A 17,669-nucleotide genomic window follows, 5' to 3' on the forward strand; every position below is an offset into this window, starting at 1 on the left:
AGTCAAGGTGTGAAATAGTACCAAGTTCTGCAAAAGTTTGAGCTTCCACCTTTTTATGCACAGACCTCTAGGGAAGGGTCTAATACAGACCTCAACAGCATTTTTGGTATTGCAGTCACGCGCACTTGCAAAAGTCCCTTTTGTGGGGATTCACCTGTGGGGTGACTTCTCTGCTCCTCCAACGAAAAAAACTCAAACCCCAAACATAAACAAACAAAAAAACCCCTCCCACCACTCCCCACAAAAAAGAACATACCAGAAAAGCTCTGAAATTCCAGCTAGAGTTAAAAAAGGTATATTCCTAAGGGATAGCAGCACTCTCACATTTCTCTACAGCTGGTGGAATCTAGGAGGAATTCTGAACTGGATACCCAAAATAGCAAGTAGACATCAGGGGACTCTGTGGGTTGTAATAGAACAAGCTTAAGATCCAAAACAGACCACCTGGATTGGATCCCAAAATTCAGATGGCAAAATTTCACCAGTCTTGGGTTAATCAGAGATGGCAAGTATGGCATTAAACAACAAACAAAAACCAACCAACCAACCAAAACTGAAAAAAAAACCAAACCCACAACCCAGAAACCAACACAAACAGCAAATTTTTGTGTTTCTCAAGACAAGAATGCCTGCTTCTTCAACAGCAACAGAAGAAGAGGTTCAAAGCTAAAGTACACTCTGGCAAGTTTGGTTTAATGAAAATATATAGAATGTCTAAATGCGTATGTGTACTTTGAAGATAAACTTTAAATCACAATTTTATTTCAAAAAAACAAGCATCTGATACCATTATAAAAAGTCCTCCGCATCATTAATCAAGAGGAGAAAAAACCGTCAGTTTTCCTAGTATCCTGAGAAAGCATGGGTTATACCTAATTGTATTTTGTTGAATACTACCCTGCTCTCACAAAACTGTGGTGTCAACTGATTAGAAACCATGTGATGCAGTTAATGGTAAAAATAATAATTGGCATAAAATTCAGAGAAAATATGTGCACTTCAAAAAGTAATAAAAATCTCCTCTGGTATAGTAAGAACAAGTCTAATGAGTTAGAAATGAAAATACAAAATGTCAGAAAACACCATCTAACAAAATTCCCTTGTGAAATTTAATTGAAGTCATCATATTTAAATATAAAAGAAAGAAAATGCATAATAAATCTTACTACACTGGGGATGCAAGTAATGAACTACATTCTTGGTATTATTCTGGAAAATGATCTTTAACTGCACTTGTGCAGCAGAAAGAAATCATTAAACTCCAAGAACTTTCTGGCTTTTACATTCTGCTATTTTTGTATTGGTAAAACAATGACAATTACACCTTTACATACCTCTAAGGGTATCTTTTTAAGATACTACTCGTCTCAGTTGTCGTTTCAGTTGCAGTAGGCAACAACATATGGATGGACACATGCAATTACTGTTGTCAAGATAAGGACAGGGGCAACTTGCAAGTTATTGCAGATAAAACATTCCCTTCCCTCTCCCTGCCCTTTTTTTCTTTAAGGAAACCTTTTAAGTGGACTGAAACATCTCATGTATACCTGTGTCTATACTTATCTGTGATTTAGGTCACAGAATTCAAATTAATTTTTGTATGAGGCACAAACAAGTCATGTAAAAATATACATTTTATTATGTACATTTAGAGGTTCAACTTAATTTAAATTGATACAGTTTTTCCTTCTTCAGTTTCATCTTTTTCTTCAGTTCCATCTTTTGCCTCAAGACGTTCTGCTGCTTCCAAATATTCTTCTTCAGTGACCTGCAGAAAGATATCAATTTTGCTAGATTTTTAAAAATTATTTCACTCTCCTTGATCCTGAAAATCCTCCTCTCATACTGTCACTGTGATAGGAAAGGACAACGTACACAGACTATCATCTCCTCCAAAATTAAACAACCTGAATACAAGAATATTCAAACTAAGTTCAGGGAAGATGTCATGGGGCAGGCTCAGAACACATCCTTGGCTAACAAGTTTTGGAAGACATAAAGTACTTTTTTTTTCTGTCTCTTGCCAAATAAGTAAGTAAAATTTTTGATCTGAAGGCTCTAAAACAGCCGCTGTTTAATTTTTACAAAGACTTCCTATGTTTAAACATGTACTGGTAGTGGTTATTTGGTTATATGTGGCTTATAATATTTTATAACATTTATTAATAATAATTTTATAAGTTCCATTTACCTTAAAATATTTTTAATTGTATAAATCATATCGATCAAATAGTATATGGGGTTTTTTTAAATGGCACGATGCATTTTAATAACAAACCTCAGAAAGAGTGCTACCATGTCCTCTACTAAACAAGCAGTTAGATTTCTGATTTCTGTTCACCTGTGAATATTTCCATTCCTAAAGATAAGTTCTTGAGTATACTACCTACCCCTAATCATTCAAATTGTCCTCCTTTGTATCTGGTAACCTGTATTTCACTAGGGAGACTTACCAGCCTCTTTGATCTTTCCAGCAGTTTGTGCCACACAGTGTGGTGAGCCTGTGTGAAATGTCATTAAAGGATGTTAGCAGAGGTAAAAAATAATCTTATCATAGAATAGATTCTGACAAATGTCTAGAAATGATGGCACAAAACAATAATAATGCCCAGTTCAAATGCCACAACTTCCAATTTTGGTGTCCAATTGCCCATATTCACGTGGGGGACTTGAATAAATGTCTACCCATTACATGCCCCACCCCCAGAAGTGTTCACAGCCAGGTTGGCTGGAGCTCTGAGCAACCTGGTCCAGTGGAAGGTGTCCCTGCCCATGGAAGGGGAATTGGAACTGGATGAACTTTAAGGTCCCTTCTAACCCAAACCATTCTATGGTTCTATGATTCATCCACTGTGTGGAATCCTTGAGGGGTTAATTGACAAAAATGGGAATTATGCTTAGGAAGGGAACACAGAGATGAGATGAGGAACCCTTGAAAACTTCCCCAACTAAGACAGTAGTACCTGTGCTAGACCATAAGGTCAAAATCATGTAAGTCAACAGGAACAGGAAAAAAGACTCCTGCCCCCACCTTCCATTCAGCAAAGCCTTTGTTTAAGACTCATTAGAGCTAGGATTTTTTTTTGTTGTTGCTGCATTTTACTTTGGTGTAATGAAATTCTTTGAATGGTGTATTTATCATGAGTATAAATACAAAGTTCTGCTCTTTTAAGCAGTCAGTAGCCTTGATGCCAGAAGACTGGCACGCACAACTTAGGCAAGCAGAATGAAATATCCACACAGAAATTACATAGCCGAAACAACACTTTCCATACTGAAAAATAACATCATGGGCCCTCTGATGAAAACTTTTCTAGTTCTGACTGCATATCCACAACAGTTTCAGGAAAATGAACCCCAAATATCCAACACAGTCATCATCGGGGCCCTCCCTTTCTACTGCTCCCAATTCTGAATTCCGTTTAGCTACCAACACAGCAGCTAACAAAGATGGGAACATAGGCAAAATGTTCTAAATTAAGGAAGGAAAACGTGTGAAAAACGGATTACTTACCTTCAAATGGACTGGCAAGGACACACCCTGGAATCTCCTCATCAATTCAGACTGGTCAGTCTGAAGATTATGGGCTGCCGTTATCTCATACTGGAAACAGAAACTTGTCCTTGGAATATGAGGACCTTCACTAACATCTACAAAGTCACCAAACCTGGGGGGATGAAAAAAAACCCCAGCCTAGATGTCAAATATATTTGAAGTGAAGTACAATGAGATTAGGTTTTATTTTTGATTAGCAAATTCCAATCAACAGAAAGAAAATCCACACAAATCACTAACCAAATCTAAACAAATCCCCAGCTCAGCATTTTTAAGTTTCCTAAACCAAAAGTATAGGTCACACAATTTCCTTAAATGAACTTAGGAAACTTAAACTTCAAGTCTAGGAAAGGATCTTAGGTTTAAAAAGTCCTTGATGCCATGTTGGCTCTAAAACTGGGATAACTGTCATTCACCAGCAAAAGATTTGTCTCCAAGACCACCTACTTTCCACAGTACAGTGTTTACAACCTGCACAGTTATTTCCCTTTCAGTTCTTGGAAAACTGCAAATCAATTAAGAAAAGAGAGACAGCAAAGAAATACTCAGAACAAACCTCTCCCAGAAATCAATAGGTAAGCCCATTTTCCCCTTTACTGAGCAAACCAGAGTGGAAAGAAGGAAAGAATGACACAACATTGCTCTAAAATTTCAAGAACCATCACTGCAAAGACATCTGTTCCTTTAGACAGATGTGGACAAATGAGGAACTCTTTAGACATCTAGAAAACTGAATATCCTACAACAGCCTAAGATAGAGAGAAATTCTTTTAATTGCATGAGATACAACACAAACTCCTGCCTCCAGACTAAGAACTCTGTGTCTTACACTGTATCCCAACAAGCTGTTCTATTCCCACCTCCGCCACTACAAAGCAGTAACTTGCAAGTTAGGAAAATCTTGACAACTTTGAAAAAGAAAAATCCATTATACAATGCTAACACTTGTTTTCAAACAAGTATTTGGTTTGTATTTTATTTAACCTGTCAAGCTGTAGAGATTTATTTAGTTTTCATGTAAAAGCACTGAAAGTAGTAAGACTTCTCTGGCATTTACCACCCTTAACATAAAAAGAAACAGAAATGTAGTATTACAAAGTATCACAAAATAACAGTTGTATTAAAAACAACAAGCAAGCAAACCACCCCAAGCATCTTAAGACAGACCGCAGACAGTAATGAATACAAGTGATCTTTAAATTTAAAGCCATCACAAGTAACTTGCTCTTCTCACTTGCAGAGAGTACTTGCAATATAGTCAAATATTTCAGTGAATCATTACAGAATAGGAGTTCAGTTTTGCTTACCTATGTAACATCACAATTCCTTCCATATTCTGAGAAGCTTTTCTTTCTATCATCTCCATTTTGTATCTGGACAAGAAAAAAAATTATTTTAAAAATCCTCACCTTTAACACCTAGTACTTATAAGAACAGTTCAGAAATTAATTTAATTCATTTAAAATTCCTAAAAATCATGCTTGTGTTTATGTGAGCTTTGAGACTGGTTTAAATTCCTAGTGATAACACATATTGACATGCTTCATTAACAGAGATGTTAGTCAACATTTTTCATGAAAAAATTATGGAGATTATACTGAGCACTACTGAAAGACACTTTAAAAATAATGCAATCATCAGGCACAGTCAACATGGGATCCTGAGACATGATGTTTGGGAATGGTTCAGTGTTGTGCGGGAGGTGGTTCAGACCAGACACTAGGAAGCTTTTCCTTAGGAGATGGTACTCAAACACTGAACAAGCTTCTTGGAGAGGTGGTCGATGCCCCAAGCCTGTCACTGATTAAGGGGCATCTGGGCAATGCTGTAACTTGCTGTAACTTGTCAAACCCACATTGGTCAGGCAGCTGAACTAGGCAGTTGTTGTAGGTCCCTTCCTATTGAAATATCGATTCCAGTCTATTATAGGAGGGCCATGCTCCCACAGCAGAGTTTTATTCAGAAAGATACAATGAACCTACTACTACAAACGAGAGTTTTTCAAGTCACCTGTAAGACTAGAAGACACCATCTGACCACCTAAACTGATTTTATGCAATGTGTACTCCTCAACAGCTGGTCACCTACAATACAGCAAAGCGTTCTCTGTGCTTTCTCTACGCAGTACCTAAAGGTACCATCAAAAGTGAGCTCCCACCTGCTGTCTGTGCAACCAACAAAGCGGAGGTGATGATCCATAAGTCACACTAAAATCACCTCAACATTAAGCTAAAAAACTTGCTATTTTGCAACTTGAGCTTCATCGTAGTTTAATTTTGGTTTACAAAATGATAAATTATTTATCATTTTCTCCCTGCATCTCTCCACCTGCCAAAAAGCTGTGGCCCAGAAATTTTTTTTTCCCAAAACAGAGCTGAGGTATTTTTTTCAGCGAAGAAGACAGGAGGTTTTGAACAAACTTTTTTTATAGCACAGACCAAAGTATTTTACCCATTTTCCCCCTGCAGAGTTCAAAACCTGCATTTCATCAAATCTTCATTTGAAGACACCAGGACATGAAAAATGTACATTTCTTTAAATATGGAATCCTTTCAGCAAAGGCTGAAACTAACTACCAAGCCAAGGCTAACCACCAGAGTTTCAATTTAATAGTAGTGGAATCTTGAAGCTCACTAGTGAGCAAAAGAAGTCTTAGTCTTTCAGTTTGTCACAAAACTACATCCAATAAAGGTGCCTGGTGTTGGCCACTGGGGAGAATAACAAGAACTAAGTAAGTTGGTGTGAGCAAGTTGGTGGAAAGAGAATGGAGGCAGGCTCATTCAGAGCAGTGGGAAAAGTACCTTCTTACTTCACCTGTCACATCTTATTTTAGATTTATAAAACCAAACAGAGATTTGACTTGATTTCTAATTACCTCTTTGAAAGAAAGGAAAATTCAGACACTCACATGTTATGCTGAAACATTTCACGTGCTACTTTTGCTTCAACATGCAGTGTTTCAAAGGGCACGTCTTGATGGATCAGCTTTTTGGCATCCCTTGTAAGAGAACAGAAGTTGTCCTAAAAAAAAGGACATAAAAATTGTAACCACCTTTTCACAACTGTAGTGAACAGATAAAGAACAGCAAATACTAAACATTAGTCAAAACAACAAAGATCATCTACTATAAACCCTAAATACAGCAATTTTACTGTAGGACTGTCTTGCTATTGTCATAAGAGTGCCACAGATCATCACTGTTTTAATGGACAGATTCCATGTCCAGTCAAGTCAATAGGCAATTTTCCATCGAAAACAATATATATTAATTAAACTGACCAGGTTTTCCCTACATGGTACTACACACGCAGCCTTGCTACTGTTAAATACTCATCTATATATCTTGTCTCCCACAGTGGTGTCCTCACTTACAAATAAGCTCTACTGTGATAGATGAAAGTGTAAAAAGGGTACTGAATATTTAATAAATAAGAATTGGTCCCCTTGGACCAGAATCTGAAGTTCTGCATAACTCAGATTTACTAGTAAATAAGCAATTGTTATGAGGTGAAATTACATTTATTATGTCATGTAGAAAATATTTCTAAATAAATTACTTCAGCTACAAGATCACATTGAAGAAAAATTCTGGTTCTTGGGCACAAGAACAAGAATGGGCACCAGATGGGTAAAACATTTGTGATCACAAACAGTTCTGAGATTCAGAGTATTCATATTATTAGATTAACTGCAGAGCATGAAATATAAGCAAGCTATTAAGGAGAGATGCAGCTGAATGTGCTTACAGGTTTTATTCAACAACAAACTGATTCTGCTGTAAACCACCAAAAAATATGCGCCTTATACACACTTTCATTTTCAGAGGCTCTACTCTCACAAAGATTGTGGCTGCATCTATATTACCAAACAAGAGCAGTTGAGGAGGAACAGATCTGTACAGTAACAAAGATGGCACTGAGGTCCCAACAGCCTCATCAACTGTTTCTGAAATTGTACTCCAGACTAGAATTTTCTGTAGCCCCACAAACCTAAAGCCTGCAAGCATGTGGAAGAAGCTCAAGGTTTAGTTTCATCTGAAAGGAACTCTGAGGGCACCCTGCCATAGAACCAGTGTGTGGTAAATTGAGATCAGTTCCCAAAGAGTACTCCTGATGTGTAGTAACTAAAAGGGAAAAAAAGCTCTGTCCCTTCTCCCCTATTAAAAAAGAACAACTGGACAAGGACACAAGCTATACAAGTTTTTGGGCTTACGATTGAAAAGTGCTTACCTTTGCTGGTTTCCAGTCATTCAGTTTATTGTCCAAAACTACATCATAACAGAAAGCTCCAGAGATCACTGTAATTCCAATCCAAAGAAAAAATACTCATGTTTGTAACAAAGTATGTATTTCACAGTCACATTATATTCTTACACCAAAATGAATGAAAGAAAAACAGAATTATCTTTAGAAATTCATCATAAAACAAAAGTTTTCAACTCTGATTATACTATAAAATGGCAGATTGAACTTGGGTTGTTTTAATTTCCTTTCACTTCACTGAATGAAAAAATAGTTTGAAAGGAGTTTGAATGCAATGTCAGTATAATAGAATCCCAGAAAAGAGAGGAAAAGATACACTGCTTCACAAAACTGCATCTAACACTGCTGGAAAAAACCAAAACCACTCACTTTAAAAATACTTCACAGTTTTTCCATTGTATGCTTCATGCAATAAATGCGAACTATTAAATATAAAGAGGAATTTATTCCATAGAGGAATAAGACAATATTAGAGCTGAAGTAAAATGTTTATCCATGACACAAGCACGGCACCAACTTCTGGTAAAAGCAACACAAATTTCTCTGATAGTTTTTAGAACACTCTTTTGTGTATATTCAGCTATGGCTATTTAGAAATCAAATCTATGAGAACCCAGTAAGCTCACACTATTTCTATACATACAGTATAATGACATAGCTGAGTACATCCAAGATTATTCCGAATTCTGGTAGAACTGAAATATTTACCTGTATTTATCAATCATAACAAATGCTGAAATTGCTAAAAAGAGAAGCAGTTACAGCACTCCACGTGACCAGCAACCAAGCTTCTCATATATTAAAGGCATAAATATGCAGGCTTTGTTATTGAAACGACCTCCTCTCTTGTGCATTTTCTCACTTTTCTAAATCTTAAATCAGATCACAGATGAGCACAAGTCGTTACTAAGCTTGTTTGTACCTCAATAATCTTCCAATTTGGTGTAGACATTGTAATTTTTAGTAACTCAAGTGCTGGACAAGTCTATGCAGTTATTAGAACGAATTCCACAGAAACATGTCACATCACATCTAGAAACCTTGCTCATGACACTTCACAATACAGAAGTTTAGTTACTAATTTCAGCTATGAAATCCTAAGTGGTCTGAAACCCAGTGGCCACATGGACCAGTTTTCTGAACATTGATAACAAAATTGGTTTTAGCGTGGCTATTATAAATTAAAGGCAACTATAATAATGTGTAATACACGTATCAATGCTAAGTACTATCAATCATTGGAAAAGGAGCCTCTGATTTTTTTCTAAGTTTGGTTACTAAACACTCACTTAAGAAGCAGCAAAAGACAACCAATACAAAACACTTTTATCACCTGGCACTTCTGGAGCTTTAACTAGGTTGACTGAGTATTCATCCTTGAACGCTCGCTTTAGCACACATGCCATGATCATGGCACAGGAACGCCAATACGCCTGCGAAGAAAATTGCAGAACATGGATTTATTGCCTAGAAGCTGATTATTCCAAAAAAAACCCCCCAAAACTCAACTGGATGATGCAGAAACCTAGCTGCCAATCCAAGCATTCCACCTCTGGAAGTGTTCAAGGACAGGCTGGACAGGGCTATGAGCAACCTGGTCTAGTGGAAGGTGTCCCTGCCCATGGCAGGGGATGGAACTGGATGAGCTTTTAATGTCCCTTCCAACCCAAGCTTTTCCATGATGCTATGATTACTGTCTTTAGTATTTAAACTTCTATCCAGAGATGATTCTCCAAACAGAATCAAATTTAAAAAATCAAAACTGCACTTAGAATGCAAGCCAGATGTAACCCTGGAGATATTTACATCTTAAATCATAGAATAATACAACAATTGAAAGGAATGCCAACAATTCACCTAGCCCACATGCTGGTCCAGCTAATGATAGCCATGATGCACCATTAAAAAGACATTAAAAATGCCTGAACTTTAATGACAACAAAGAAAGCAAGAAAGGCATGGAACTGAAAGGTGCACATAGATTCAAGTGGTCATAATCAGGGCCACCTGCAATGAGGCAAGGTACAGAGAACCAGGGTCACCTACAATGGAATAAGATAATAACTTACCTTGTTTACTTCCTCTGGATCTTCATCTTTGAAGGTAAGGAACTGAATTTCACATGATTTGGTCAAGGGTCTGTACATGTCCCAGATTTCGCCATCCACAACAGCCAGAACAGATTTCTTGCAGTGCCATTCACTTAAATCTAAAGAAAGTAAAAAAAACCCTGAAGTATTAGACAGTTATTAACCACATTTCTCAGGATCTGCAGTTCATACTGCTGCATACGTAACAACAAACTGCAAGTTTCATATTTATAAATGAATTGGAAAGATGAACTGTGAAAAAAGCCTCCAAAAATTAACTGTTTCTACTTCAATTGGCAGCACAACATTCACCATGAGGGGCTAGTTCAGGAGTCCATCCACTTACGCATGGCACAGTTGTATGGCGTAGAGAGAGCCTTGTTCATGACAAACACACTACCAGGGTGCAACTTCCCAGTGTATTTCACTTTGATTTTCTCAATCCGTGGGTGAAGAGACAATTGTCTCTCTTTCTCTTTGGTGAAGAGCTCGTTACGCATCCGAACCACCTCCTCACGTGTCAGCTGAGAGAAAGCTGGTGTGGAGATGTACCCTGGTGATAGGAGAGATACCAAGTAAGCAATATTCCTAGAGTAAGCAATCCTGGGGTGCGTCCAGCAGAGCACCCCTCTTATGAGGAAAGGCTGAGGGAGCTGGGCCTGTTCAGCCTTGAGAGATGACTGAGAGGGGAATTCATCCATATCTCTCAGTGTCTGAAGGGAGGGGTCAGAGCATGGACCAGGCTCTGCTCGGTGGTGCCCATGGGGCATGGGGCAATGGGCAGAAACAGATGGGCAGGAAGTTCTACGTGAACACGAGGAAGAACTTCTTTACCGTGCAGTGACCGAGCACTGGAACAGATTGCCCAGAGAGGGTGTGGAGTCCCTCTCACTGGAGATGTTTCAGAACCATCTGGATACAATCCTGTCCCATGTGCTCTGGGAAGATCCTACTTGAGCAGAGAGGTTGGACCAGATGACCCACTGTGGTCCCTTCCAACCTCAACCATTCTGTGGTGCGTTCTGAGTTTTCAAAACCTCTCTATAAGGTGTTGGCTTCTACAACACTGCTGATCACCCACCTGTCTGTCTCAATATATACAAGGTAGCACTTATGCAGCTCCAGCAAGTGACCATGCTGGGCCCCTGCATTGCCTGCACGAAGTGACAACAGGATACTCTGAGGCAACAAAAGAGGTCAAAAAGATTATGAGAGGTCTCGGGCATCTCTCTTATGAGGAGAGACCGCGGGAGCTGGGCCTGTTTAGTTTGCAGAAGACTGCGAGGGGATCTCATTAATGTATATAAATATCTCAAAGGCGGGTGCCAAGGGGTTGGTGCCAGACTCCTTTCAGTGGTGAACAGCAACAGGAGGAGAAACAATGACCATAAACTAAAACACAAGAAGTTTCACTTCAACATGACGAAGAACTTCTTTCCGTGGAGAGGGGCACTGCACTGGAATAAGCTGCCCTGGGAGAGTGTGGAGTCTCTCTCCCGGGACACATTCCAAATCCACCAGGACCTGAACACCGTTCCTGTGTCACCTGCTGGTAGTGACCCTGCCCCGGCAGGGGGTTGGACTGGATGATCTCCAGAAGTCCCTTCCAACCCCAGCTACTCTGTGGTTCTATGCAAAGGTTAATGTCGCTCCCTGACTGCAGAGGCCTTTCCCTCAGACAGGCCAACTCCCCTGCGGCCTAATAACGGCACCTCAGCCCCTGAAGGCACCGCCGCAGTACGAGCCGGAGCTCGGCCCGGTCCCACACTCACGGCTCCCGGGTCCCTCCCGCACTCACGGCTCCCGGCGGCTCCCTCCCGCACTCACGGCTCCCGGCGGCTCCCTCCCGCACTCACGGCTCCCGGCTCCCTCCCGCACTCACGGCTTCCGGCCCGCAGCTCGCGAGCGGCCCACGGCCCCGCCATGTTCACACCGCCAGGGTGCCACCTCCCCAGCTCCGCCGGAAACGCCGGCAAGGGCCGCGCGGTTCCGCCGCCGCTCTGCGCGCCGCCGCCGGGCGGCAGGAGCCGCCCGGGCCTCGGCTGTCACCGCTCCCTTCAGCAGCCCCGGCACAACTCAGAGCCACAGAATGTATTCTGCGTTGGAAGAGACCCACAACGATCATCGGGAGATCTCATCCTGGTGGGTGAGAGGCTGGACATGCCCCGGCCGTGTGTACTAGGAGCCCAGAAAACCCCCGTGTGCTGGGCTGCATCCAAAGCCCCGTGGGCAGCAGGGCAGGGAGGGGATTCTGCCCCTCTGCCCCGCTCTGCTGAGACCCCACCTGCAGTGCTGCATCCAGCTCTGGGGTCCCAGCACAGGAAGGACATGGGAGCATAGGTTTAGATTAGATATAAGGAAGAAATTCTTCCCTGTGAGGGTGGTGAGGCCCTGGTACACGTTGCCCAGAGAAGCTGTGGCTGCCTCATCCCTGGAAGTGTTCAAGGCCAGATCAGATGGGGCTTGGAGCAACCTGGTCTAGTGGCAGGTGTCTCTATCCGTGGCAAGGGGTTGGAACGAGATGATCTCTAAGGTCCCTTCCAACCCAAACCATTCTGTGAATCTGTGACTGTGATTGTAGTCCAGCTCCTGACCCTGCACAGGACAACCCCAAGAATCCCACCACTGTGCGCCTGAGAAAGAGGTTGTGGAATCTGTTGCAGCGGGGATTACTGCAACAAGCATATTTCAAACCAGGAGTCCCGTGGAAACGAAGTATATATGGACAGATTCGTGGTAGATGTTTCAGAGATGTTTATTTCTCCAGCCGCATGGCCGGGGCTCAGCTCAGGAACTCCCCAGTCACGGGATCCAAGGGTCCTTGGCGTTATCAGCACCAGGGAACCCAAACCAACCAATGGGGAATGAGACTGACCAGGGGCAGGGAAACCCCGTGTCTCCCCCCCAGGGCCCATCTCCCAGGGATCCATGGCAGGGGGGGAAGGGACCCCAACATCTCACCCATTTTATTTTAATAAAAGGAGAATGAAAACAACTGGATAAACATAACAAGAACAGTTTCAAGACAAAACAAGCCACCCTCCTGAGTTTTTAAATGTCCAAACAGATTCTGTGGAACATCTTAGGGCTGACACAAGGGAGACAGAACTCTCCGGGCATGTTTTGTGGGGAAACTGAGGCAGGAGAGGGTTTAATTTCTTCCCTCCCCCTTTGCATCCCCCCCTCAGCATCGGAGAAGAATTGTAGGGAAATGGAATTGTATAGGGAAGCCATGGGGTGAAAAATGGATTAGGAATAAACTGGGGATAGGGTAAACTTAGGAAGGGGTTCATATTGGGTATAGGGTAAAAGGGGGAAATAGGCTGTGGATAGGGAAATTGCAGGGATGGATATTGCTTATAATTTTGTGCATAACGGCTGCCTTTGATGGGAATACCTCCAGGCCCAGTAACATTCGCTGCTTGTAAACCCTTCTTTCCTTGCACTATATCAAATCGTACAACTTCTCCATCTCCTACACTTTGCAGGTAATTTTTAGGGTTATTCCTTTTAATGGCAGTTCTATGGATGAATAGATCTTCCCCTGTATCATCTCGTGTTATAAACCCATAGTTGTTTTTGACATTGTACCATTTCACAGTTCCTGTGACTTTCGTTGCTATAACTCTTCCTATCACATGCTTGCGTGTTCGTCGTGGGTGCCTGTCCCGCGTGGCTGCTGCCTCGCTGACTCCGACGTCTTGGCTGGGCCCCCGCGTTGCGACTGCTCCGCGCTCTCCAAGCGGCGCTGCTCCGGCGCGTGTCCGGGCTCTGCACAGCCCCGCGTTGCCATCGCCGCTGGCTCCGTGCCCCAGGAGTGGTTCCGCTCCGCAAACTCCACGCTGCTTTGAGTGCGGCCCCGTTTCGGCTCAGCGCTGCGCGGCTTCTCGTGTCGCTGTGGAAACCGCCGCTTCTCCCTCCACAGGGCTCTCCGAGCCAGTCGCTCAGAGCGGCCTGCCATGCCGATCTCCGGTTCCTGGCTGCTTGTGGCCCACGGCACCCGCGGCGCCTGCGGCATCGCTCTCTCACTCGCGGTCGCGTGGCCGGGGACCCCGAGACAGGGATGGGGTCTGCGATAAGGCACAGGCTCCCGAGGGGGCCGGGCGCATCCAGCGCAGGCACTTCCGCCGGCTTGTGCCACAGGGATGGCGGCCGCGCGGCCTCGGCCGTGGGACTATGGCCATCCTTTGCTTTAGGGGTAATAGGACCATATAAATGCTCTTGAATAGCTTCGCTGACTACCATGGATCCACGCAAGGGTTCAATCACTAATACATGTTCTGTTTGATCTTTCATTTCCCACAAGATCTCGTCCCAAAAACACCCCTGACAAGATCCAGGACGTTCAATATCAAAAAGTAAGTCTCGAGAAATATAGGAGAAATTTTTGAAAAGCCAGTTAAAAAAAAAGTTCTAGATCTCCCGGTTCCATAACTTTTTTGTTTTGTTGTTCAAGGATTCCTTTAACTTCTAGGTACATTTCTTTCTGTGGCTCAGAGAGCCCCATTTCCCACGATTCTTCCATAGTCCAGAGAGAATATCCAAACCAAGGTGAGAAGAGAGAGGTCTAGAGTGGTTATTTTACTCACGAATCTTCCTCAGGGATCGGTATCTTGCTTGCATTCCTCCACCAGTTTGTTACAGTGGGGATTACTGCAACAAGCATATTTCAAACCAGGAGTCCCATGGAAACGAAGTATATATGGACAGATTCGTGGTAGATGTTTCAGAGATGTTTATTTCTCCAGCCGCATGGCCGGGGCTCAGCTCAGGAACTCCGCAGTCACGGGACCCGAGGGTCCTTGGCCACACCAGGGAACCCAAACCAACCAATGGGGAATGAGACTGACCAGGGGCAGGGAAACCCCGTGTCTCCCCCCTAGGGCCCATCTCCCAGGGCTCCATGGCAGGGGGGAAGGGACCCCAACAGGAATCACACCATGTTTGCCCAGAGAAGTTGTGGAATCTCCCTCACTGGACATATTCCAGAACCATCTGGACACAATCATGTGCCATGTGCTCTGGGATGACCCTGCTTGAGCAGGGAGGTTGGACCAGGTAGTCCCTTCCAACCTGACCCACTCTGTGATTCTGAGAGCTTTGCCCAAACACTGTGTGAGGTCTGGCAGTCTTGGTGCTGTGACCAGTGCCCTGGGGAGTAGTTCTGTGCATTATTCTGGACAGGAACATCATCCCAAAATGTTGTACCTCCACCAGTTGCCACCTGTTCCCCTTCACAAACACTTCCCACTTGCACTGGGTTTGCATGGCTAGGCTTTGGGAAGCGGGGCGGGGGGGGCTATTGGGGAGCACCCCTGTATTTTTCTGTGAGAAGCTGCCAGAAGCTTTCTCGGTGTCCAACAGAGCCAATGCCAGCCGGATTTAAGGCAGACCCACTGCTGGCCAAGGCCAAGCCATCAGCGATAGTGGTAGTGCTCAGGGATAACAGATTTAAGAGGGAAAAAAAGTTACTCTTCAGCAGCAATTGTAGGCAGATAAGGAAGGAGTGAGAATGTGTGAGAGAAACAGCCCTGCAGACACCAAGATCAGTGCAGCTGGAGAGGGAGAAGGTGCTCCAGGTGCCAGAGCAGAGGTTCCCCTGCCCACACTGCGAAAGTGTAAGTCCTCCTTATGAGAAGCAAGCAGCAGCAGAGACAACGTGTGACAAACTGACTGCAGCCCTCATTCCTCATCCTCCTGTGCCAGTGAGGGGGGAGGAGGTAGAGAAATCAGGAGTGAAGTTGAACCCAGGAAGAAGGGAGAGATGGGGGAAGACTTGGTTTTATTTCTCACTACCCTACTCTTATTTGTCAATAAATTAAATGAACTTTCCTCAGTTTAGTCTGGTTTGCCTGTGATGGTAATTTGTGAATGATCTCTCAACCTGTGAGCCTTCCACTATATTTTCTCTTCCCTGTCCAGTTGAGGAGAGGAGTGATAGAAGTGGTTTTGGGGAGCACTTGGTGTCCAGCCAAGGCCAACCCCTCACACCTCCCAACTGTCCTTCCTCCCCAAAAGATTGAACCCAAGCAGAAACTAGCTGCTGCCCATGTAGGAAAACCATGGTTCACATTAAAACTTAATAAATTTGTGAAATAAATCATTTTGATGCTTTACAATTTAGCTGATGATGGTCTTCATTGCAATCCTCACTTGGAAATGGTGTAACAGTGGCCATCATGAGGCCAATATCAGACAGTTACACTGAATTAGTGCCATTAAGAGCTAAAGCATGTAACTAAACTCAGCATCAAAAAAATAAAAGGCATGGAATTTTCACTGTGGAAACACATCAGTGGAGCAGTGGGACAGCTGGGTCCCCTTGGTTTGGTACCTGGCACTGACTTCCCTGTTCACCTGGGCTCTCATCCAGAAAACTAGGGGTGTGAGTATGGTAGCTCTTGGTGCCTTTCATTACATTATTTGATAAGTTAAGAATTTCAGCAAGTCAATCATCCTGCTTCCTCATTTTTAAAATGAGTTAAATACAAGTTACTTAGAATGATGCTGCTAATATTTGTGTAATTACAGTTCAACTACACCATTTCTCCTATTAACTCAAGGAATCATATGCAGTCACTGATCACATGACATAATTAGTTTGGTTTAAATGCTTGAAAAACATAAGCAAAACAACGTTACTAGTGTAGGGTATAAAACAACACTTTCATTCTATAAGTAAATAAATGCAGAATGTTCAGAGAATGAGAGACAGAAACAAACCCTGTTCTGTCACTCTGAGGGAGTATTGAATGACAGGAGTAAAATCCTATTTAATACACTTTATTATACCTATCTGTTTTAAACTGGCACTTCCTAGTCTCTAAACCTTCTTTTGTACAAATATTTGCAACTTTTTATTCAGCTGAATCTTCAGAAAAAATGATGGCAGGATATCTGCTCCCTCCTTTTACTTGTTTGGTGTGACTCTGGAAGCACAATGTAGATTAAAAAAAAATCTGGGATTTGTAACACACTGAAGACTACTGGAGGAGCAAGGTCATCTGCCCTTTGGTTATCCTCTGCCAACAGAATGACAGTGCAAAGCTGTACCCCTCAAAGAAAATCAAAATACATCCAAAGGTGCTGGAAATTCCACACAGGGTTCATTGAGAGCTGTTGCAATTATTAAAGGATCAGGGGCATGGATCATTGATAGAATTATGGGATCAATAGAAAGACTGTACAAGCAATAGGCCTAGAAGCAAAAGGCCTGTGTGTGAGAAAAAACTCTCCATGGGAAAGTCCCTGTGTGTGAAGAAAACAAGCAGGGCTGGGAATAAAGAGGGAGTTTTGAAACGATGCAGCTGTCCTGGTAAGATGTACTGACCAGGAAGCTTGCCAATGTAAGTCCAATTATGTAGAAGTAGAAATGTGCTTTGATAAGCTTTAAGCCACTTAGGAGTTAACAAGCTGGTATACTATATAAGTGCCTTTGGATTGCTAATAAACGGAGTTTTGCGCTTATCAACCACATTGGTTTTGGACTGCATTCCTCCCCCCTGCTGGGATCCCCGGGCTCTCGTCCTTTTACAATTCCAACAGAGAGCAGCTTTGTAGAGAAGGACTTGGGGGTGATGGTTGATGAAAAACTGAACATGAGCTGGCAGTGAGTGCTCATAGCCCAGAAAGCCAACTGTGTCCTGGGCTGCATCCAAAGGAGTGTGGGCAGCCCAGCTGTTGATCCCTCAATGCCCAAAGAAAAATGCCTTCCAACTGACAAGTACTCTGGGAAGGGTTTTACTGAAGTCCAGTGGCTT

The 17,669-nt window shown here is 42.8% G+C and overlaps 1 protein-coding gene across 1 annotated transcript; it reads right to left on the reverse strand.

Annotated features, from left to right (window-relative positions):
• Positions 1–1,616: 1,616 nt before the first annotated feature.
• On the reverse strand, positions 1,617–11,888 carry MRPL39 (mitochondrial ribosomal protein L39). The gene is made up of 10 exons (XM_042021170.1): positions 11,792–11,888; positions 10,256–10,462; positions 9,889–10,028; positions 9,153–9,252; positions 7,787–7,854; positions 6,465–6,577; positions 4,864–4,929; positions 3,515–3,668; positions 2,454–2,501; positions 1,617–1,768 (listed from the first exon to the last, which is right to left on the reverse strand). The coding sequence occupies exons 1-10, from the start codon at positions 11,832–11,834 to the stop codon at positions 1,667–1,669; spliced, it is 1,041 nt and encodes a 346-aa protein (XP_041877104.1). The 5' UTR covers positions 11,835–11,888; the 3' UTR covers positions 1,617–1,666.
• Positions 11,889–17,669: the final 5,781 nt, after the last annotated feature.

This window comes from Corvus kubaryi, unplaced genomic scaffold (genome assembly GCF_017639235.1).
Source record: "Corvus kubaryi isolate FWS band 111438036 unplaced genomic scaffold, C.kubaryi_AGA036_p1.0 37127, whole genome shotgun sequence".
Classification (NCBI taxonomy): domain Eukaryota; kingdom Metazoa; phylum Chordata; class Aves; order Passeriformes; family Corvidae; genus Corvus; species Corvus kubaryi.